The sequence below is a fragment of the Rhinatrema bivittatum genome, chromosome 1 (assembly GCF_901001135.1).
Source record: "Rhinatrema bivittatum chromosome 1, aRhiBiv1.1, whole genome shotgun sequence".
Lineage (NCBI taxonomy): Eukaryota > Metazoa > Chordata > Amphibia > Gymnophiona > Rhinatrematidae > Rhinatrema > Rhinatrema bivittatum.
In genome coordinates, this window is record NC_042615.1 from 654,775,437 (window position 1) to 654,798,387 (window position 22,951).

At 43.5% G+C, this 22,951-nt stretch overlaps 1 protein-coding gene across 4 annotated transcripts in view; it reads left to right on the forward strand.

Moving 5' to 3' along the window:
* KIAA0825 (KIAA0825 ortholog) overlaps positions 1–22,951 on the forward strand; it is a 1,025,579-nt gene that overhangs the window by 812,498 nt on the left and 190,130 nt on the right. Inside the window, exon 21 of one of the 4 annotated variants that reach the window (XM_029573199.1) lies at positions 1,658–2,135. The exons of the other annotated variants lie outside the window; for them this stretch is intronic. Within the exon in view, the coding sequence (XP_029429059.1) occupies positions 1,658–1,712 (55 nt within the window). The 3' untranslated portion in view covers positions 1,713–2,135. Of the gene's footprint in view, positions 1–1,657; positions 2,136–22,951 lie in introns of those variants that run through there. 4 annotated transcript variants of the gene reach the window in all.

Consider the following 22,951-nt stretch of genomic DNA (forward strand, 5'->3'; position numbering starts at 1 on the left):
ATTATGTTAAATGCTTGTCTCGGGAAGTTCACTAGTCACTTCTCTTCAACAGGAAAACTGATCACTTAGATCTACTCTCTGTTTTTCCTTTCTTAAACAGTTGCTAGTCCACAATAGGACATTGTCTCCTATCCCATGACTTAGTCATTTATTGAGGAATCTATCATGTGAGACTTTGTCAAATGCTTCTGAAAATGCAGATACACTATATTGACCACCTCACCATTATCCACATGTTTATTTACACCTTCAAAATATCTTAATAGATTGGTAAAACATGACTTCCTTTTCTACAACTGTATTGGTTTTTCTCCCAATAAGACATGCCTATTCATATGCCCAGTAATTCTGTTCTTAACTATAGATTCTACTATTTTGCCAGGCACTGATATTAGGTTTACTGGTCTATAGTTTCCTGGATTGCCTTTGAAGCCCTTTTGTAATAATTGCCAATACATTGGCTACCCGCCAGTCTTCACAAACAGTGAGAAATTTTAAAGATATGTTACAGATTAATTAACAGGAGCAGATCTGTAATTTCATATTGGAATACTTTCAGAACTCTGGGTTGAATACTATCAGGACCTGGTGATTTGTTGCTATTTAGCCTGTCAGTTTTCTCTAATACATCCTCCAGTTTAACAGTTTTGCTACTACTACTTATAAAGGTGAATTTTAAAAGCCCGGCACACACATCAATTAGGGTATGCATGCACAAGTCAGGCTTGCGTGCGCCGAGCGGATTTTAAAAGCTACCCAGATATATGCGTATCTGCCGCAGCAAGCATATCTCAAAATTGCTCAAAAAGGGAGATGGTGTGTGCAGGGTTGGGTTGGGGTATGGACATTTTGGGGTGTAAACCAGAAATGTGCACATAAATACTTACGTGCCCCGGAACACAACAAGGTCCCATGCTGCGTACATTTACTTCTGCTGTGGAGGAGGTGTAAGATGTAAAATAAAGAAAACTAGGCAGATGTGTGGGATTTGAAGGGTTGGAGCTAACTGGGGGGAGTAAAGCCAATTAAACTAGGGGAGTTTGGTGAACCTATCTGCTAACTGGGTGAACTGGGGATGAACTGGTTTTACTGGCAATGGCGCATGCCCCTTTTAAAATCCCCTCCCCCCTTACGTGTTACAAGTGGCATTTGTGCACTCAGATGTGCACCCTCTTAAAATTCAGCGCACATGCACATGCGGCCAGCCTATTTTATAACATGCGCGCATATGTGTGCGCAAATTATGAAATCACTACATCTGTGGGTGTATGCCGGATTATACAAGCCAGTGTGCACCCGTGCACTGGATTGAAAGTTGACCTTATAATTTTTAAAGTGCTACTAGATATTCATAGCTCTATACATATACATATAAAAAAGAGTCTCTGCTCCATGGAGTTTACAATCAAGTTAACAGTGGTTTACTTCACTTCCTCTGACTCATTGTCTTTAAAGAATTATTCTGATGTGGGTATCCCCCCCAACATTTTCTTCAATAAAGACTGAAGCAAAATTTCTTTTTCTCTGAGTCACTCTTTTACCACCTGGTTTTTTAGTGATCTAGCTGACTCCCTTGTAGGCTTCTTTCTTTAGCTGTATTTGAAAAATTTGTATTATTATTTATTTGATTTATTTGATTTATATTGCTCTTTTTCAGGCACTTCAAAGAGGTATTAGTTTCTGCCTTCATGTCAGTCATCTTCTCAAATTAGTTTCTGGTGTGTCTTAGGACATAAAGCAGGACCTGTGCAATGACACCACCATTAACCTAGTGCCGCATCCAGAGCTGCAGAGGAGGTACAGCTGTGTACTGAAAGCTAGAAGCTTGCTGGCTCCTAGAGAAGAACAGAAGAAAATAAAAACTGAAAACTGCCTTTAAACCAGAGAGGGGTCTGCAGGCAGGGTAGGTTTTTCTTTGCAGGCTAAGTGGAGAAGCCCTGTCCTCAGAGGGAGAGAGCTCTATGGACGGGGACTCTGCAGAGCAGAGGAGAGGACTGAGAGCAGGACCAGCTAGGAAGCATAAGAGTGTAAGCCCAGCTGGGTTCAGGAGGCCCCTATGTTTCCAGGAAAAGATGCTCCTGTAAATCTATGCTGACCTAAAGCCCAGGGAGTGGGAAATGTACTGCAAAGGTAGGCAGTCATTTTGTTATTGAAATACTGTTCATGTGAATAAACTGAAACTGCTTTTGAAAAAAAGACTAGAGTCCATGTGGCTTTGTGCTGCCAGTCTGGGAAACACTACTCGGTTTCCCACAATGGCAAAATAGTGAAAGAGCACTATGTATTGTACCGTAATAGGAATATTTATTGGGTTCTATTGATATGGTTGCTTCAAGAGGGTTGAGATGGGGATCCTCTCGGGAAAGTATTCTTAGGAGTATACAGTATAATATCTGGTTCATGGTTTGGCAGGAAGAGATTGGGGGAAGCCACTAGAATGCTGTTGAGTCCAGGGACTCCTACTCATTTAGAGAGGGCCCTGCAGGGGCTTTCCCCCTTAAGGTATAAGATCTAAGGCTGAATAGATGTTTCTTCCCATGAGGAAACAACCAAGGGACCCAACTTGAGTGGAAGAGGAGGAGTAAGAGAGATACATGGCCCCACAGCCAATGGAAGATATGAGAAAGAGAGGAAGTTGGGGAGATGAGTATGCAAAGGATGCCGGGGAAGTCTGTGGATACTGCCTGAAGCAGAGTTGTGGAGTCAAGGATACAGTTACCTGACCTAAGGTAACATATCTCATGAGCAATTAAAGCTGATGTGTGTATTGAGAGAAAGTTGATGTACCCTAGTTAATGGTAGAGTTGAACTAATGCAAATCCAGGAATGTGAGTAACATATTTCCTAAGGAGTAGGAGTGATTGTTGAGAGATAGGAAAGAAGCCTCTGACTTTTGTAAGAGTTTTGGGTAACTGTTAACTTAATATTACTAAAGCTGCATTTTGTCTGTTAGAGCCTGTGAGCAATGATGAAATCAATGACTTTTATTATCCATTATTATTTTTGTAAATATAGATTGCTAGTATCCCCAGAAATAAAAGTTTCATTGTTTGTAATATGCATTGGAGTATATCTAGGTTTTATATATAGTTGGAACATCAGCACAAACAATTGGGATAGTAAGGAACAGGTTTTACAGAGGAGAGATTCAAATGGTGGGTTTCCCTGACTAGCTCAGAAAGTCTTTGCCCCTTCTGCCTCTGGGCCTGGGTCCACTTCACCATCTGGTTGATCCAAACTCCCATTTACCCCTCCCAAGAAACTGGCACTTGGCTTACTCAGATACCACACCCTCTTACATTTTGGGGCAGATTTTAAAAAACTACGCCCGCCCGTACTTTTGTTCGCGTGACTGGCGCAAACAAAAGTACGCCGGATTTTAATAGATACGCGCATATCTATTATTTTTAGTGATTCCATTATGTGCGTCCCGGGGCTTTGTGCGCGCCGGCAGCCTATGCAACATAGGCTTGGCGCGCGCAGTGGGAGCTTGGGGCAGGTTTTCGGGGGGTACGCACGTATCTTACGCGTGTACCCCTTTGAAAATCTGCCCCTTTATGTGCCCCATCCAGGAGGGTCTACACTAGGTTCTGCAGAGTGATACAATATTCGGTAGAGACATCTTGTCTAAGATGTTAACAGGTTTCCATCCTAAGCAGTCTTCAATTTTGTCACATGGGCACATAGCTATAAAGTTAAGGCTTTGCTGTATTATTCAGAATATTAGTTAGTCCTCAGATATTCTTTTAATTGAACTATCCTATATAAAGTAAATCCAGCCTTTTGTTTGTTTTGACAGCAGACCGGGTTAAGTTGTAAGTTAAAGAACTGCACTTAAGTCCCAGTCTACCTTTTATTGTCTTTTAAATGTTCTCCAAGGACATTTCAAGAACAAGGCTGTTCAAGTTATGATGATTTTAGTTAGCAGCATCCAGTCAATCTGTGTCAATATGATTTGGAAGGTTGTTATATAGACTTTTCTCCATGTATTTATTAATCATTCCTTCTTTGATATTATGGCATGCTGAGATTCCAGGTTTCTAATCTCAGTGCTTCATGGATTTTCCCCTTTCTGGGATCCATATTTTGGGTTGGTTTGGTTTATAGGGGGTTTGTTTAAAAAAAATGGAATCACTAAAAATATATGCCTTTATCATTTGAAAAATATTTATTTTCATTTCATATTGACACAGGGGTAGCTCAAGGCAATCTGCTGCCTGAGGGAAGTGGAAAGTGTCCTGGCACCTCTTCCCCCCCAACCCCCCCCACCCCAACTCCCCCCGCCCCCCAAAGGCACAGCTTAGGTGCAATCACTGAAGTGGCCAAGGCAAGGTGAGGGTTCCCACTTGAAGTCTGGTTCTTTCGGTGATTGGAAATTCTAGGAAGGGGGGACGCAGAGGTCAGGGTTTCAAGAGTAGTGGCAGATTGTGATAACATTTCTATGGAGCTGATAACCCTGCCACATATCTGGAACCCTATCACCTGCCTCCCACCTCATCTGCCTCCAGGGATGTGAATGATGGGGATCTGTGTGGAGGTGCTCTCTCAAGCCAGTGCAAGGGTAATAGGTGCCCAAGATAAAACTTATAGTCTTGAGTCAATCCCCCATCTCCCAACCAGCCTTCTCCATACACAATTAAATATAATGCATTTATTTTACAATTTCATATTAACCATTTCCCTGACCCAGAAAGGGAGATTTTACCTGAAAAAGGACTTCTAAAATACGGTCTTCTGAGATAAAAACATCATTTACAACCTCATATATATTATATTTGCATGCACTACTGTGGTGTAAACCAGAAAACCCAGACAAAAATATACCGGACACATTAACAGGCCGATGTAGGAAGCTGTGCATTAAAACTGTGTGCTGCAATTCAGCTCATTTGCCTAACGCACAGGCTAATTTTTTATTTAAATCCCAATGCAGTAAGCTAATGTTATGATAATGCATCAGGAGTTAAAAACTGCGCAGATACAACATATCTGAGTTAAAATGTGCATTCAGCACAGGCCGAATGCACATTTTAACTCAGGAATGGGAGGGAGGAGGCAAAAACCAGCTAAGGGCAAGCCGAGGTGCAGAGAGAAGGGATGCACAGAGTACTTACTCTGCTGCAGACTGCACCTCCCAACCGACTCAGCACTAACTGTCCGCAGCTCCCTCCTTCCCCTTCACTACCAGAGGAAATGAGAGTAGCCACAGGAAACTCCCAATTTCCTCTCTCTCTCCCTCTCCCTCCCAAATGTAAAGCAACACTGCTGAACCAGAGTTTTTATATAGTGACTTTTTAGGTGCAAACAGCCTGTTTTCCCTCAACACTGTAAACTTTATTCCACCTCTGGCCAGAAGTCAATTTTCCAGTATTAAGAAAATTCAGGTTATGCCAGCTCACCTTCCTGCATCGGAGAGTACTTCTTAATGCCCTCGTTTGCATGGAATTTCCATGCAAGTGCAAAAGTGTTACACCCATTTAGAAACACGCATTTTCTGCATGCAAAACTCCTTCCTGCATCGGCAATAAATTTTGTACACTGAAAATGCGCATTGAAGTACAGGCAAAAGATAGGAATCCAGAATACTTGTTGTGGGAGTCTCAGTTTAGCGGAACCTTGAACCGACCTGCTGGAGACTGGGAATAGATGGTCAATGTCTGTAATGAATAGCAGGCCGGGAGGCAGATGTTCAGGCGGGATGTAGATGCTCTTCACCCTGGAAGCTGGTACTCCCCCGGGAGGAGCCCGTAGGAGCCCAACTGCTGGGACTTAGCTGGCTTCACCCTTGGAAGCCGAAGCCCCCCTGGGAGGAGCCCGTAGGGGCCTGGCCGCTGGGACTTAGGCGGGTCGTGAATCAGGACAGGTAACTGGAACCAGACTAGGACAGTAGCAATACTGTAACTGGGTTCGGGTTCTGGAACCAGGCAGGAACTGTAGCAAGACTCAGGTATTGGAACCAGGCAGGAACTGTAGCAAGACTCAGGTACTGGAACCAGGCAGGAACTGTAGCGAGGCTCGGGTACTGGAACCAGGCAGGAACTGTAGCAGGACTCAGGGTACTGGAACCAGGCAGGAACTGTAGCAAGATTCGGGTACTGGAACCAGGCAGGAACTGTAGCAGGACTTGGGTACTGGAACCAAACAGGCACTGTAGCTGGCAAGCAGGAACCAAGCAGGCACTGTAGTTGGCAAGCCGGAACCAAACAGACACTGTAGCTGGCAAGCAAGAACCAAGCAGGCACTGTAGCTGGCAAGCAGGAACCAAGCAGGTACTGTAGCAGGCAGGCAGGAACCAAGCAGGTACTGTAGCAGGAACGGAGCGATGACGCCAAGCGAGTCACTCCGGGGCACAGCGCAACAGGAAACCGGGAAGCTAACCCGTTGCAAGGCCAGGACTGGATGGCCGCGTCCGGCTTATCAAGGCCACGGCATCTGACGTCAGGAACTGGGCGGAGTCACCACTGGCGGGATACGGGCTAGAAAGGCGCCCGAGTGGCGCGCATGTGCACCTAGGAGCAGGGCGTCCTCAGGCACCTTCGCAGCGGCGCAGGCCCAGCGGGGACGCCGCCAAACAGGCCGCAAGCCAGGGCTCTGGAGGCGGGAGCAGGTCCGGGAACAAGGAGGTAAGGGCCTGGTCACAGTGCTCGCGGCCAGGACCGCAACAGTACCTCTCCTCTTACGCCCCCTCTTCACCGGTCCAGGTTTATTTGGGTGATCCAGATGCAACTGCTGTAATAAGTCCTTGTCGAGGATATTGCGGGCCGGTTCCCAAGAGTTATCCTCGGGTCCACAACCCTCCCAGGCAAGCAAGTATTCCCACCGGCGTTGGTGGAACCGGACATCCAAATCTTCATGTAATTGATACATAACCTCGTCCGGTACTGAAGGATCCGAGGGTTCAGGAGCCCGGGAGTGGTATCTGGACAACACAAGTGGCTTCAGCAATGACACATGGAATACATCATGTGTGCGCATGGAGGAGGGTAGGCGTAGACGGTATGAGACTGCTCCCACTCGTTCGGTGACTCGAAAGGGCCAACGGAATTTCGGAGCTAGTCTTCGAGACGGAATACGTAGCTGTAGATTTCTGGTGCTAAGCCAGACACGATCTCCTGGGAGGAAGATAGGTGCTAGCTGACGATGCCTAACCGCCTACACCTTGGTGGACAGAGCGGCTTTATGGATCTTTTCCTGGGTAGAGATCCACAAGGACCGAAGCTGGCGGGCTGAGAGTTGCACTGCCGGGAGTGCATGAGGTTCGGGTGAAGGTAAGGGTGGTCGAAGTTGCTTCCCGATAAGCGGCTTTTGAACAGCACAAGTAGGGCATGAGCCCACGAAAGCTTGGACGTCCTGTCTCACCGTTGGCCACCAGTAGAAACGGTTTAACAAGCCTAAAGTCCCTTTCCAACCAGCATGACCCCCAGTGAGGGAGTCATGGGCCCAAGCGAGAACTGCTCTCCGGGAGCGACGCAGAACAACGGTCTTCCTTTGGGAGGGCACCAAGGTTGCAGCAAGACTTACTTTCACGGGGTCCAAGATATACTGAGGTGGATCAGGAGTTTCTTCGACCTCAGAAGAGCGTGAAAGCTCGTCAGCTCGAATGTTCTTAGAGCCGGGTCGGTAGCGTAAGGTAAAGTCAAACCAATCAAAAAACAACAACCACCGGCCTTGTCTTGGATTCAGGCGTTGGGCTTGCTTCAAGAATGCTAGGTTTTTGTGATCGGTGCAAATAGTAACCGGATGGTTGGCTCCCTCCAACTACTGTCTCCATTCCTCCAGGGCAAGTTTCACGGCTAGCAACTCTTTGTCACCGACACAGTAGTTGCTCTCTGCAGGGGAGAATTTCCTTGAGAAATAAGAACAGGGTAACAGCTGTCCAGAATCAGAGTACTGGCTCAGTACGGCCCCTACGGCCACATTGGAGGCATCAACCTCTACCACGAAGGGCCGGCTGGGATCTGGATGACGAAGGCAGGTGTCTAATAAGAAGGCTTCTTTGAGGGCCTCAAAAGCTTGGCAGGCAGACGTTGGCCAATCCACCGCGTTAGCCCCTTTTCGGGTGAGGGCAGTTAGCAGAACCACAATACGAGAGTAATTGGGAATAAAGTGGCGGTAGAAATTGGAGAAGCCGAGGAAGCATTGCAACGCTTTAAGACCCCTCGGCCGGGGCCAATCCTTAATAGCCACCACTTTCTCAGGGTCCATTTGAAAGCCTGCTGCAGAGACTATGTAGCCTAGGAACAGCAGGGAGGTCTTCTCAAAGCTGCACTTTTCCAGTTTCGCATACAGGCCATGCTTCCTAAGTATCTGGAGCACTTGACGGACATGCTGATGGTGTGACAGCAGGTCCTGGGAGTAGACTAACACGTCGTAGAGATAAACAATTACGCAGGTGTTCAGAAGGTCCCGTAACACCTCATTCATCAGGTGCTGGAACACCGCTGGGGCATTACATAAGCCGAAAGGCATCATGAGGTACTCGTAATGCCTGTCTCGGGTGTTAAACACGGTCTTCCACTCATCTCCGGGATGGATTCTGACCAAATTGTATGCTCCTCGTATGTCCAGCTTCGTGAAAATCTTCGCTCCTTGAAGCCAATCGAGGAGCTCTGGGATTAACGGGAGCGGGTAGCGATCCCGCTTGGTAATCGAATTTAGGCCTCGATAGTCTATACACGGCCTCAGTGAGCCGTCTTTCTTGATGACAAAAAAGAATCCTGCCCCTGCAGGCGACTTGGACGGGCGGATAAATCCCTTGGGCAAATTCTCTGCAATGTACTCGGACATGGCCCGGGTCTCAGGTATAGATAAGGGATAAACCCTTCCTCGAGGGGGCATAGTATCAGGTAACAAGTCAATAGCACAGTCATACGGACGATGCTGCGGAAGGATCTCTGCCTTGGTCTTGGAGAATACATCCGTGAAGTCCTCCTAAGGTGCAGGGGGACCCACGGCAGAGTGCATCAATGGAAGTGTGGGAGTCTTAGGCACTTTCATACAATTAGCCAGGCAGAAGGGACTCTACTTAACAATCTGTAGCGTATTCCACTGAATCATGGACGAATGTTTCTGTAACCACGGCAACCCTAGCACCACAGGGTGGACAGCCTTATCCAACACTAGGAAGGCTATCTCCTCCGAATGGATCGCCCTGGTGCGGACCGTAATGGGTGCCGTGGATATCTGGACGGAACCAGGAAGGAGTGTCCCCTGGATAGAGGTAATTCGTAACGGGACCTCTTGTCTATGCGTAGGAATCCGCAACTGGGAGACTAGGTCATGCAGGATGAAATTACCTCCGGCTCCGGAATCCAGGAACGCCATCATCTCAAAGGATCCTCCGGGGTATTCCAGAGTAACAGGAACTGTACATTGAGGAGCTGTAGCACAGCCTAGGAGGAACTCCTCCCGACCTCCTAGGCTTTGGCGTTTTCCGCATGCTCCTGGCAGCGTGCCAAGAAGTGGCCCTTCTGGCCACAATATAAACACAACTTCAATGAACGGCGACGTTGTCTTTCTTCAGCAGAAAGCGGGGCCCGTCCCAGCTGCATGGGTTCGCAGGTGGGAGCGTCTGGACGAGAACTCTTAGGAGAGGGCGCAGGTCTTGGCCCACAAACTGGACTGTGGAAAGAGGAGCGCTGCTCCTTGGCCCGTTGCTATAGGTGATGGTCGATGCGAGCAGCCATCTCAATCAAGGCATTGAGGTCCTCCGGTAGATCTCGAGCCACAATCTCATCCTTAATGTGTCCGGAGAGGCCTTCCAGGAAGATGGCCTTAAGACTACCATCTTGCCAACCTACTTCCTGGGCTAACGTCCAAAACTCCATTACATAATCTGCCAAGGAGCGAGCCCCCTGACGAAGTTGCAGCAGATCAGACGTAGCCGTGGCTACTCGGGCGGGCTCATCAAAGGCCTGGCGAAAGTTCGTAATGAACAGTTGTAAATCCGTTAGCGAAGAATCATTGTTTTCCCAAAGGGGAGAAGCCCATATCAAGGCTTTCCCATCAAGCAAGGACAGGATATATGCCACTTTTACCGCATCCAAGGGAAACTGCCGAGGCAACAGGGAGAACCGTACAAAACATTGGTTCAAGAAGCCGCAGCAGGTCCTTAAATCACCAGCGTAGCGGGAGGGTGCTGGCAGCTGGGTCACTGATGAATCTTGGCACTCGGGGACCCTGCTAGCGGGAGGCAAGGACTCCAGGCCCGAGGATAGCTGTTCCACCGTGGCTGCCAAAGTATCAATGCAGCTCTGGTGCTGTAGCATCTGCTGGGCCATCCCGGGCAGATCCGAGGGAGCAGGTGCATCCGCCGAGTCCATGGCCTTGCAATCTGTTGTGGGAGTCTGTGGGAGTCTCCAGCAGGTAGGACCCTTGGGCCTACCTGCTGGAGACTGGGAATAGATGGTCAAAGTCTCTAATGAATAGCAGACCGGGAGGCAGATGTTCAGGTGAGACGTAGATGCTCTTCACCCTGGAAGCTGGTACTCCCCCAGGAGGAGCCCAACTGCTGGGACTTAGGTGGCTTCACCCTTGGAAGCCGAAGCCCCCCTGGGAGGAGCCCGTAGGGGCCCGGCCGCTGGAACTTAGGCGGTAGTGGATCAGGACTGGAAACTGGAACCAGACTAGGACAGTAGGTCAGTACTGTAACAAGGCTCAGGTTCTGGAACCAGGCAGGAACTGTAGCAAGACTCGGGTACTGGAACCAAACAGGCACTGTAGCTGGCAAGCAGGAACCAAGCAGGCTCTGTAGCAGGCAGGCAGGAACCAAGCAGGCACTGTAGCTGGCAAGCAGGAACCAAGCAGGTACTGTAGCAGGAACGGAGCGACGACGCCAAGGGAGTCACTCCGGGGCATAGCGCAAAAGGAAAACGGGAAGCTAACCTGTTGCAAGGCCAGGACTGGATGGCCGCGGCCGGCTTATCAAGGCTGCGGCATCTGACATCAGGAACTGGGCGGAGTCACCACTGGTGGGAAACGGACTAGAAAGGCGCCCGAGTGGCGTGTGTGTGCACCTAGGAGCAGGGCATCCTCAGGTACCTTCGCGGCGGCGCAGCCCCAGTGGGGAAGCCGCCCAACAGGCCACAAGCCAGGGCTCCGGAGGCAGGAGCAGGTCCGGGAACAAGGAGGTAAGGGCCTGGTCGTGGTGCTCGCGGCCAGGACCACAACAATACCTATATTCATGTGTGTGCTTTTGTACATATATTTATATAAAATTATGAAATGCAACTTGAGGGGGGGGGGGGGCACAGCTCATAACATAGCTACTCATTTTAAATCAAAGGTAGATTATTATTTCGAAAGAATTCCAACATTTACCTTACCCTACTTTTTAAGTTGCCTCCAGAGATAGTTGATTGGTCTGAATTTACACCAAGAATTGAATCTACTTTATTAAAAATAATCCAGAAACAGAAAACCACTAATTCTCCTTTAAATCCATGTTCAGGTGCCTTATATAAAGTTATGGCCCTGCTATCGCTTAAGTTTTTATGTGATATGGTTAATCAATATCTACAAACTGGTACCTTCCCGGATAATCTGAAAAAAACCATCCAAAAAAATAAATTAAAAGACCTCCTTAGATTTTTTTTTTTTTATTCTTTATTTATTCAGATTTTCATTATATAATAGAAATAAATCATATCCATAACATACGCTGTTATACATATCATTTCAACAAATAAAGAAAATTACTTCCAATATCCATACAACATATACTAGGATTGATTTTTTATATAATTCTCAATAATTTCCATTAAAGAAAAACTTTGAAGGTAAGGCAAGTGCAAACTATGGAGAGAATTTTAAGAAAAACAACAATTATTAATATTAAACAGGGCATTTACATAGCATTATTTCTCCAGGTACTATGGGCCTCATTTTCCAAGCACTTTACCGCGTGCGATAAATTCGCAAATCGCGTTAACAGCTGTTAACGTGATTTGCGAATGCAAATTAGTAATTTGGTATTCAGGGGGCGGAGTTGGGGCGGAGCATATGTAAAGCGGGAACCTGTTTATCGTGTGCGGTGAAACAGCCGCAGTGTTAGCGCGGCTGCTATCGCGGCTAATAACTACAACCTCAACTTTGCGTTATGGACTGCGCTACGGGCCAGAAAACAATTATCGCCATCCACGATACTTCCGGACAGCCTTTTTCAGGCTCCAGGGAGAGAGAGAGAGAGAGAGAGAGAGAGAGAGAGAGAGAGAGAGAGAGAGAGAGAGAGAGAGAGAGAGAGAGAGAGAGAGAGAGAGAGAGAGAACCTTACTATAGTGCCTATGCCCTACATAGGTATTTGAATCCCTATGGGAGGGCCACCTACTAACTCGGGGTGGGGATTAGGTATGAGCGTCGGGGGTTGGGGGCCACTTTCGCATTCCACATGAGACCTACGGACAGAACAGTGGTCTCTAGTGCAGATTTGCTGGCCGTCGGAGTGAGGACGCTCACTCCAAGAGGAGATTTGGGCAACGTTCTCTCCACCTAGCATGTTGTTGCCCAGGTAGAGTGTCCATCAAGCTAGGTAGAGAGAACGTTGCCCAAACCACTTCTTGGAGTGAGCGTCCTCACTCTGACGGCCAGCAAATCTGCACTAGAGACCACTGTTCTGTCCGTAGGTCTCATGTGGAGTGCGAAAGTGGCCCCCAACCCCCGACGCTCATACCTAATCCCCACCCCGAGTTAGTAGGTGGCCCTCCCATAGGGATTCAAATACCTATGTAGGGCATAGGCACTATAGTAAGGCGCTCACGCTCTCTCTCTCTCTCTCTCTCTCTCTCTCTCTCTCTCTCTCTCTCTCTCTCTCTCTCTCTCTCTCTCTCTCTCTCTCTCTGAAACAGGCTGTCTGGGACTATCATGGCCCGCGATGATTGAAGTCCAAACACCAGGAAATATTGTGCACCACGATAAAAGACTGAATGAATCATCGCACACTGGGAAAACATCGTGTGCGGCGCTAATGTTTTCGCGAATGGCGAAAAGATCGCCGCACGCGATATTTCCCCACTGCACGAAAGAAGCCTCATTTGCCTTGGTAACGCCCCCTAATACGTTACCAATGCGATATTGGAAAATGAGGCCCTATATTAGTTAACCCTTATACATTGGTCGGAATTGGGGAAGAAGTAGTTGGAAACCCTGGCTTCTACAAATTTCTTAAACTGGTCGAACTGAAAGAAAATATATACTTCGTTGCCTTTTTTTAAAATACATTTACATGGGTATCGTAAAACATAAGAAAAACCCAAATCAATAGCTTTCTGTCTAAAAGAAAGAAATTGCCTTCTCCTTGTTTGAGTGGCCTGAGCCACATCTGGAAATAATTTCACTGGCTGACTATGAAAATTCACGGGAAACTTCCTAAAATAAGATTTCATGACTGAATTAACATCTTGCTTATAGATGAAGAATACTAAGAGAGTACCCCTCTCTATAATATCGAAACTTGAATTCTCAAGAAAACTAGTCAAGTTAGCGGGAATATTAAGCTGATTAATTTCTACGGCCGAGGTTCTCTTATTAATGAAGTAACAGGAATTTATCTCCTTAGATTTTAACAACCTTAGACCAATAGCTCTAATACCATCGTTAGCAAAGCTAATTGAATCAATGGTTTTACACCAACTTTCTGATTTTCTATCCGACAGTGATTTTTTACATTAGGGGCAACATGGCTTTAGGAAAGGTCACTCTACAGAAACTCTTTTACTTTCTTGTTTTGATACGGTATTTCGTGGCTTTGATGCTTACACTGATTTCATTCTTATTTCACTAGACATATCTGCAGCATTTGATACCCTGGATCACCATATTTTCCTTATGAGCTTAAAATCTTTAGGCATTAAGGCTTCAGTTTTCTCTTGGTTTCAGTCTTTTTTATATAATCGTTTACAACAAATTCATATTTGAAATCAGTTCTCAGACTCATATACATCTTCATCAGGAGTTCCACAGGGTTCTTCATTATCACCAATTCTTTTCAACATCTACCTTCTCCCTTTGTGTCATATTCTTGCTGCTCTTAATGTTTACTTCAGAATCTATGCCGACGATATCCAACTTTTAGTTCCTTAGAAAATTTCTTGGTCAGACACACTTTCTACAATAATACTATACCTATCCACAATCAACACCTGGCTCGCTCATAATCGGCTAAAATTAAATCCAGCAAAAACTGAACTTACATATCTGCTTCAAACTTACATATCTGTCTTCAGTCTTCAAACTAAAGAGTAGCAAATCACCTGGACCGGATGGTATGCATCTTAGGGTACTGAAGGAACTCAAAAATGAAATTTCTGATCTATTAGTTACAATTTTTAACCTATCATTAAAATCATCCATTGTACCTGAAGACTGGAGGGTGGCCAATGTAACCCCAATATTTAAAAAAGGCTCCAGGGGCGATCTGGGTAACTATAGACCAGTGAGCCTGACTTCAGTGCCGGGAAAAATAGTGGAAACTATTCTCAAGATCAAAATCATAGAGCATATAGAAAGACATGATTTAATGGAACACAGTCAACATGGATTTACCCAAGGGAAGTCTTGCCTAACAAATCTGCTTCATTTTTTTGAAGGGGTTAATAAACATGTGGATAAAGGTGAACTGGTAGATGTAGTGTATTTGGATTTTCAGAAGGCATTTGACAAAGTCCCTCATGAGAGGCTTCTAAGAAAACTAAAAAGTCATGGGATAGGAGGCGATGTCCTTTCGTGGATTACAAACTGGTTAAAAGATAGGAAACAGAGAGTAGGATTAATTGGTCAATTTTCTCAGTGGAAAAGTGTAAACAGTGGAGTGCCTCAGGGATCTGTACTTGGACTGGTGCTTTTCAATATATATATAAATGATCTGGAAAGGAATACGATGAATGAGGTTATCAAATTTGCAGATGATATAAAATTATTCAGAGTAGTTAAATCACAAGCAGACTGTGATACATTACAGGAGGACTTTGCAAGACTGGAAGATTGGGCATCCAAATGGCAGATGAAATTTAATGTGGACAAGTGCAAGGTGTTGCATATAGGGAAAAATAACCCTTGGTGTAGTTACACGATGTTAGGTTCCATATTAGGAGCTACCTCCCAGGAAAAAGATCTAGGCATCATAGTGGATAATACTTTAAAATCGTCGGCTCAGTGTGCTGCAGCAGTCAAAAAAGCAAACAGAATGTTAGGAATTATTAGGAAAGGAATGGTTAATAAAACGGAAAATGTCATAATGCCTCTCTCTCTCTCTCTCTCTCTCTTTCTCTCTCTCTCTAATATATATATATATATATATATATATGTGATTTTTGTAAAGCACTGCTGCTAATCGCTATTTTCTCGTTTTTAGCGCTGATGCTATATCTTTGTTGATTGTAAACTGATTTGATGTTACTAAACGAATGTCGGTATATAAAAAACCTCAAATAAAATAAATAAATATCGCTCCATGGTAAGACTGCACCTTGAATACTGTGTACAATTCTGGTCACCACATCTCAAAAAAGATATAGTTGCGATGGAGAAGGTACAGAGAAGGGCAACCAAATTGATAAAGGGGATGGAACAGCTCCCCTATGAGGAAAGGCTGAAGAGGTTAGGGCTGTTCAGCTTGGAGAAGAGATGACTGAGGGGAGATATGATAGAGGTCTTTAAGATCATGAGAGGTCTTGAACGATTAGATGTGACTCGGTTATTTACATTTTCGAATAATAGAAGGACTAGGGGGCATTCCATGAAGTTAGCAAGTAGTACATTTAAGACTAATCGGAGAAACTTCTTTTTCACTCAACACACAATAAAGCTCTGGAATTTGTTGCCAGAGGATGTGGTTAGTGCAGTTAGTGTAGCTGGATTCAAAAAAGGTTTGGATAAGTTCTTGGAGGAGAAATCCATTAACGGCTATTAATCAAGTTTACTTAGGGAATAGCAACTGCTATTAATTGCATCAGTAGCATGAGATCTTCTTAGTGTTTGGGTAATTGCCAGGTTCTTGTGGCCTGGTTTGGCCTCTGTTGGAAACAGGATGCTGGGCTTGATGGACCCTTGGTCTAACCCAGCGTGGCAATTTCTTATGTTCTTATGTTCTTCCATAGGCCCCCTTCTCATTTAGACTTTAAAGGCATTTCCATTCCTATCCACACCCATGCTACTAGCCTAGGGGTCACGATAAATACAGATCTATCCATGTCACACCACATCTCGGCTATTACAAAAAAATCCTTTTATACATTACATCTTTTAAAAAGACTTAAACCTTTGCTCTTCTTTAAAGACTTCCGTACAGTTCTGCAATCCCTGCTATTTTCGGGATTGGACTACTGCAAATCGTTATACCTAGGCTTATCTGATTCCGCATTACATTCTTTACAATTAATAAAAAATGCTGCCGCTCGGATTCTTTCCGGCACTTCTCTCAGAAATTATATTACCCCAATTTTGTTCTCTCTCCACTGGCTCCCTGTTAAATACAGAGTAGATTACAAAATATTGACAATTATTCATACACTTATTTACAATGCCTCTTCCACATGGCTCTGCTCCAATCTCCGTATATACTAGACAATTAAGATCATTATCAAAAAACTTTCTAGAACGTACCTTCAGTCAAACTCGCTAGACTAGAAATAACTCGTAAAAGATCGTTTTCAGTTGCTGGGCCCATCTTATGGAATTCTCTGCCTGATTCTTTAAGCCTCTTACCTTCAACTCAATTTAAGAAAGCATTAAAAACCCATCTCTTCCAGAAAGCATTTAGTTCCCTAACACGAAACCATAAATTGAGTTTTCGCTTTTCACCACTGACTAACTTTTCATCCATCTTCTCTCAACCATTCTCCTTTCATATTACATTTTAGAAGCACTATGTTTGATATCTTTGTTATTTTTGTAAATTTTATGTTTCTGAACTATGTTTTATATTTGTTTTTATTTTTTAAATTTTAAGTTTTTTAATTCTAGATTATGTATGTTTTACTTTGTTAACTGTTTTAATTAATTTTTCAATTGTAAAAGCAGTACACAAACATTTTTAAATAAATAAATAAATGGTTTGCTCATCCCTGTCTTAAGTCACTCTCATTGTAGGGATGATATACTCATAGAAAGATGGCTAATCTTCTTGCCAAACTTAAATGAATCACTGTCTCAAATATCTCTTCCCTTGATATCATTCACCACAATAGTCTTACTGAAATCACAAAAATCACGTTTATTGGTGTCCAACAAGTTGAAAAGAATGGATCCTGAGACTTGTCATATCAAATGGAGAATCCTTTCCACCTGAAATTAAATGCCAGTCATGCAAATTCTCTGTAAGCAATCAGCATGAACTTATATAAGATAGTCTTCTGATTAAAAAAAATTTGGCTGAACACATCTTTCTGTATCGACCTGATGGTAAAAGGCCTATTGTAAAGCTCGTTGGGTATGGGCTTGGCCCTCAGAAAACCATAAGTAAATCAAATTACATTTACAAATATAGTAAATCTCCCATGCCAAAACAACAAATGCCAGCACTCAAACAGTAACAACCCTACCTATGAAAAGGCAACACTTCAAATATTACACCAGACCCTAAATTATCAATACACCTCATATTAGGAAAATAGAACAAGCTAAGCTGCTATAGATCCCTATACAGAAACTTCATGCTAGCAGTCTTCCAGATCCAGGAGGGTGCTGGCAAGAACTGAGTCTCTCCCCTGGGTCAGGCTTTGGGGCCTAAATTGGAGACGACTGTAATACTCTCCTTCCTCTCCCAAAGGCAAAAACAACTTCCCCTGTGTCAGGCTATGGGGTTCAAAGGTGGGGGAGAACTCAAAAAATACTCCTGATTTTCAAAATGCCAAACCACCATTTTCCCCACCACCCACACATGCACACTTCTCCACATGCTGCACTGCCTTTTATAAGAAAGGCTGACCAATTCAAAATGACCTCAGAGAAGAATGCTGAAGGGATGGCCTGCAAATTACAAAAAATATCCTAAAATAGTAAGCTAAGTAACTAAAGACAATTTAGGAATTAGGGATCCTAGGTCACAGTAGCAATTTTCGAAAGCCTATTTAAGTGTGAAAATTCAGTGAAATTTAAAATAAGTTATGTGTGTAAAAGTAGCAAGCCCATTTATAAAAGGAAAGTCCATTTAAATGTTTAAAATCCAGTTTTACATGCATAAATCCTTTTATTCACCAGGTTTTGAACCACTGGCTGTGGAAACAGTAGGCTAGAGCCCTCCAGGGGCTGGCTATGGAGCGCTGAGGAAGCAGTATTATTTTTGTCCTCCAAGTAGTAAGGGTTGGGATATTTATTTATTTATTTAAAAACTTTTCTATACCGTCGTTTAGTAGTATACCATCACAACGGTTTACAGTCAGGCACATAAATAAGTCTGGTTAGGATTATAAATTAGCTAGTAGGTGCCAATAAATTTTCGGTTACATGATTCAAATACACTATCTGGATCGTGGATTGGAAATTCCATTTATATGACTACTAGAATATCCATATATGAGATATACTGTACTCTCTTAAATTAATCTTTATGTATGAGAAAAATAATAAAGGAGGGATAACTGCTATTTGTTAACTTTTAACTGTGTGTCGGAGTTCTTTTTCTTGTCCGTTAGTATTCCTTACTCCCCACTCTCACTGTGAAAAGCTTTTTTGAAGAGCCATGTTTTTAAACTTTTTTTTAAAGAGTTTTAAATCTTTCATTAATCTTATTTCGAGTGGCATTGTGTTCCATAATATTCGACTGGCTAGGGATGGTGCTCTCTCTCTTACTTGCGTCATTTTTGCTGTCTTTACAGAGGGTATGGTTAGTAGAGCTTTATTGGCTGTTCTTAGATTTCTCTGGGGGACATGTAGTTGTAGTGCAGTATTTAGCCAGTCAGTATTTTCCTCATAGATTAGTTTGTGGATTGTGCATAGTGTTTTAAATTGCACTCTTCGTTCAATTGGCAGCCAGTGTAATTCGGTGAGTGTTTGAGTGATGTGATCTCTTCTGCTTTTTCCAGTTAGTATTCTGGCTGCAGAGTTCTGTAAGATTTGTAGTAGTCTTAGTGTTGTATATGGTAATCCAAGCAGAAGTGTGTTACAATAGTCTGTGCTAGCGAAAATAAGTGTTTGAAGAACAGTTCGAAAGTGCGCTTGGGTTAATAGGGGTTTTAGCCTTCTAAGGACCATTAGTTTGGCGTAGCCTTCCCTAACTTTCACTGATATGTGTTGCTTAAGATTGAGTTCATTGTCAATTATTACACCTAGGTTTCTGGCTTTTTCGGTTAGTTCCACTATCTGATCCTTTTTAAGTTTGATGGGATTCTGTATTAATTCAGTGGTTTTTCTTTCAAGGTGTATGAATTCTGTCTTTTCAATATTAATTACCAGTTCCATTTGGCTTAGTAGTTGTTTAATTATATCTAGGTACAACATTGCTAAATTTAGTGTTTTTTCAATTGTTCCTCTACTGGTAGAATTTGCTGAATGTCGTCAGCGTATATGTAATTATGATACCTAGTCCTGCCAAGAGGTGGCATACAGGCAGCATGTAGATATTAAATAGAGTTGCCGAAAGTGCTGACCCCTGTGGGACCTCAGTCTTTAGCTTGATTTTGTCTGATATTGTGTTTTTTATCTGTACCTGAAAAAATCTATTGTTTAGGTAGGATCGGAACCACTCAATTGCTTTGTTTTGTAGTCCTGTTTCTTCAAGCCTTTTCAGTAATATGTTGTGGTTTACTGTGTCAAATGCTGCTGACAGGTCTAATAGTATCACAATGTAGTGTTTTCCGCTGTCAAACCCCCGTAGTACATTATCTGTTAGTGAGATTAGTAATATTTCGGTGCTATAGTGTTTTCTGAAGCCGTGATGTGAGGGGTGAAGTATGTTATTGTTGTCTAGATGTTCTGCTTTTGTACCATTTTTTCTATTAATTTAGCAAGCATAGGTAGGTTTGAAACAGGTCTATAGTTACTTAAGACATTCGGGTCACTGTTCTTTTTCTTCAGTATTGGTTTAATTATTGCACCTTTAAGAGAGTCTGGCATTAGTCCTTCACTAAGTGATAGGTTAATTATTTTTGCTATAGTATAGGAGATTATATCAGCTAGTTTTTTGATGTCCATGGTGGGAATGGTGTCAATTTTATGTGGGGCGGGGTTCAAATTTTTTATCATGGATTCCACTTCTCTCTGGGATACCTCGTCAAATGTGGCCTATGGTGTTACATCTCTGTTGTGCATCTTAATTTCCTGCTTAGTTAAGATCGGTATCTTTGCTTTTAGGCTTGTGATTTTGTCTGAGAAATAGTGTGCAATTTCATTGCATTTATTTTCTTGTGGGGTTTGGGGTGCCTCTGTGTTATCATTAGTCAGATTTTTTTACTAAGTTAAACAGTGCTCTCGGGTTGTTTGTAAATTTCTCAATTTTTGCGCTAAAGAATTGTTTTTTTTGCATCGAGAATTACTTTTTTATAATAAGCTAGTTGTTTCCTAAGTTTGGTTAAATTTTCTGCTGATTTGTCTTGTTTCCACTTTTTTTCTCAGATTTTGTTTGACTTCCTTTATCCTCTCGTTAAACCATGGGTTTTATGTCTTAGGCTCATGTATTTGCATTGTTTTTGTGGGGTTAATGTCATCAGCCAATTTACTCATGCGAGTCAGCCATTCTGTAGTTGCGGTTACACAGTCTTTGTGGTCAAAGTGTATTAGTGTCTCTTCTAGTTTATTTTTTAATGTTTCAATGTTAAAAGGTGGATGATATTTAAACTCTAAAGTTTTATTTTTCTGTATTTCTTTTGGTTTTATGCATTTAATAGTGGACTGAATTAGGAAATGGTCTGACTCTGGAATTTGATTATATTTAGTGTTCATGTGTTCAAAGAAGCTATGGTTGATGTATGTGAGGTCCAGTGAGTGTCCCGCTTTGTGAGTAGGTCTATCTGTGATTAATGTGAATCCTAGTGCTGTCATCAAATTGTTTAGTGTTTGGCATGTATTAGATAATGGATTTGTGTCCATGTGAAGGTTGAAATCTCCAAGCACGATGGTTGGTTTGGAGGGGTTTAGATTTACTGTTAAATATTCAATTAGTGGTGATATATTCAGCTCAAGTAAGCTGGGGGGGCAATAGATAAGGCATATTTGAGTATGTTCGGTGTCAAATATAGCGATTTCATGGTTACGAGGGGGTGTTGTTGGTATTAGTTTACATTTGAATTTTTTTTCAATAATTAGTACTAAGCCGCCTTCACGTTTATTTATTCTGGGGATTGAGAATACGTTATAATTTCGGTGTGCAATTTGATTTTTTAGGATAATGTCCGATTTTTTTTAACCAAGATTCAGTGATAGCTATGAAACTTGGTTTGATGTCATATAGTAGGTCAGTTACTATTGGGAATTTTTTTGTTATTGATTGAGCATTAACTAGAAGGAATGTTAACCTTAACAGTTTATTCAGATTCAATGTGTTTGGATTTTTTTGTCTTTTTTACTTGGACAAGGTTACTAAGTTTTGGGTTCCTATTCACTACTAAATTGTGTTTATTTGTTTTTCTTAAGTAATTGTAATTGTTGCTGTATTTACCTTTGTGGATGCAGATCTCAATGGGTTTTGTTGCTGGTCCATCCCATTTTCTTACCGGTTCCATCATGCTTTGATTTGGTGTGAGTTTCTATGGTCCTTTTTCTTATTGGGCGTACGAAGGGGCTTACAAAGGGGCATGCCCCTTTGTCGTGCTCCTTCGGCGCGAGACGCAGGCGCGTGATGCCTCCAGTCTCGGGCTTCCTTTAACCGCCTCCTGGCATGCTCTGCAATGTCAGCACGTCGAGAGCGTCAGCCACGGGGGGGGGGGGGGTCACCCTCGTTGTTCCGGTCCAGGGGCCTAGGGAGTCGTGCCTGTTTGAGAGAGAGAGAGAGAGCGAGCAGCTCTGGGTTTTCTTTGAGGCAGCAGGCAGTCCCCTGCTCCTCCGGTCTCGGGCTTCCTTTAACCCCCTCCTGGCGTGCTCTGCAATGTCAGCACATCGAGAGCATCAGCCACGGGGGGGGGGGGGGGGGTCAGCGGGGTCACCCTCGTTGTCCCGGTCCGGGGGCCTCTGGAGCCATGCCTGTTTGAGAGAGAGAGAGAGCGAACGAGCAGAAAAAAGACACAGGAAAAAAACAGCGATTTTGCTCTTTAAGCCTCTGGGTTTTCTTCGAGGCAGCAGGATATACCTAGTGAAGTCTCATTGACCCAAAAGGAGACCCACCCTTGACAGCACACCCAAACCCTAATTCCCTCGGCTGGGTCTATAAGGGCTGCCATGAATCTGCTTGAGCTGTTTTGGAGCTCTCTCCTCGCTTGCCTGGTAAGGAAGTATTCTTGAATACTTTTGCTTCTCCTGCATATTGTAAGACAGGAACCCGTCTAATACTTGATAAATGTTTCTTTAACCCTGTTTCTGAACTATGCCTGGTATGTCTACACTCTGCTCAGAACTTGACAATTATCTCCTCAGAACAACAAAAGAGAGATAGATTTATGGAATAACATCTTAGTGAAGGTGATGAGGCAAAATGGTACAAGGATTCATAAAGCTATGAACAGGAAGAGAGGATTCTTAATAGTGAAAAAATTAAAGTTGAAGATAAGTACGGTACATAAAGGAATAATGAATAAACTGCGAATATCATAATGCCTTTGTATAGATCCATGGCTCAACTGCAGCTTGATTATTGTGTGCAATCCTTGTTGCCCCATCTCAAAAACGACATAGGGGTCATAGAAAAGATACATAAAAGACAAGCAAAATGTTAAAGGGCTTGGAAAAACTACCTTATCGGGAAAGGCTAAACAGATTAGGGCTCTTTAACTTGGAAAAGAGGTAATGCTGGGGATATGATTGCAATTTATAAAATCATGAGTGGTGTGAACGGGTAAATAGGAAATGGTTATTTATCCTTTCAAACAAC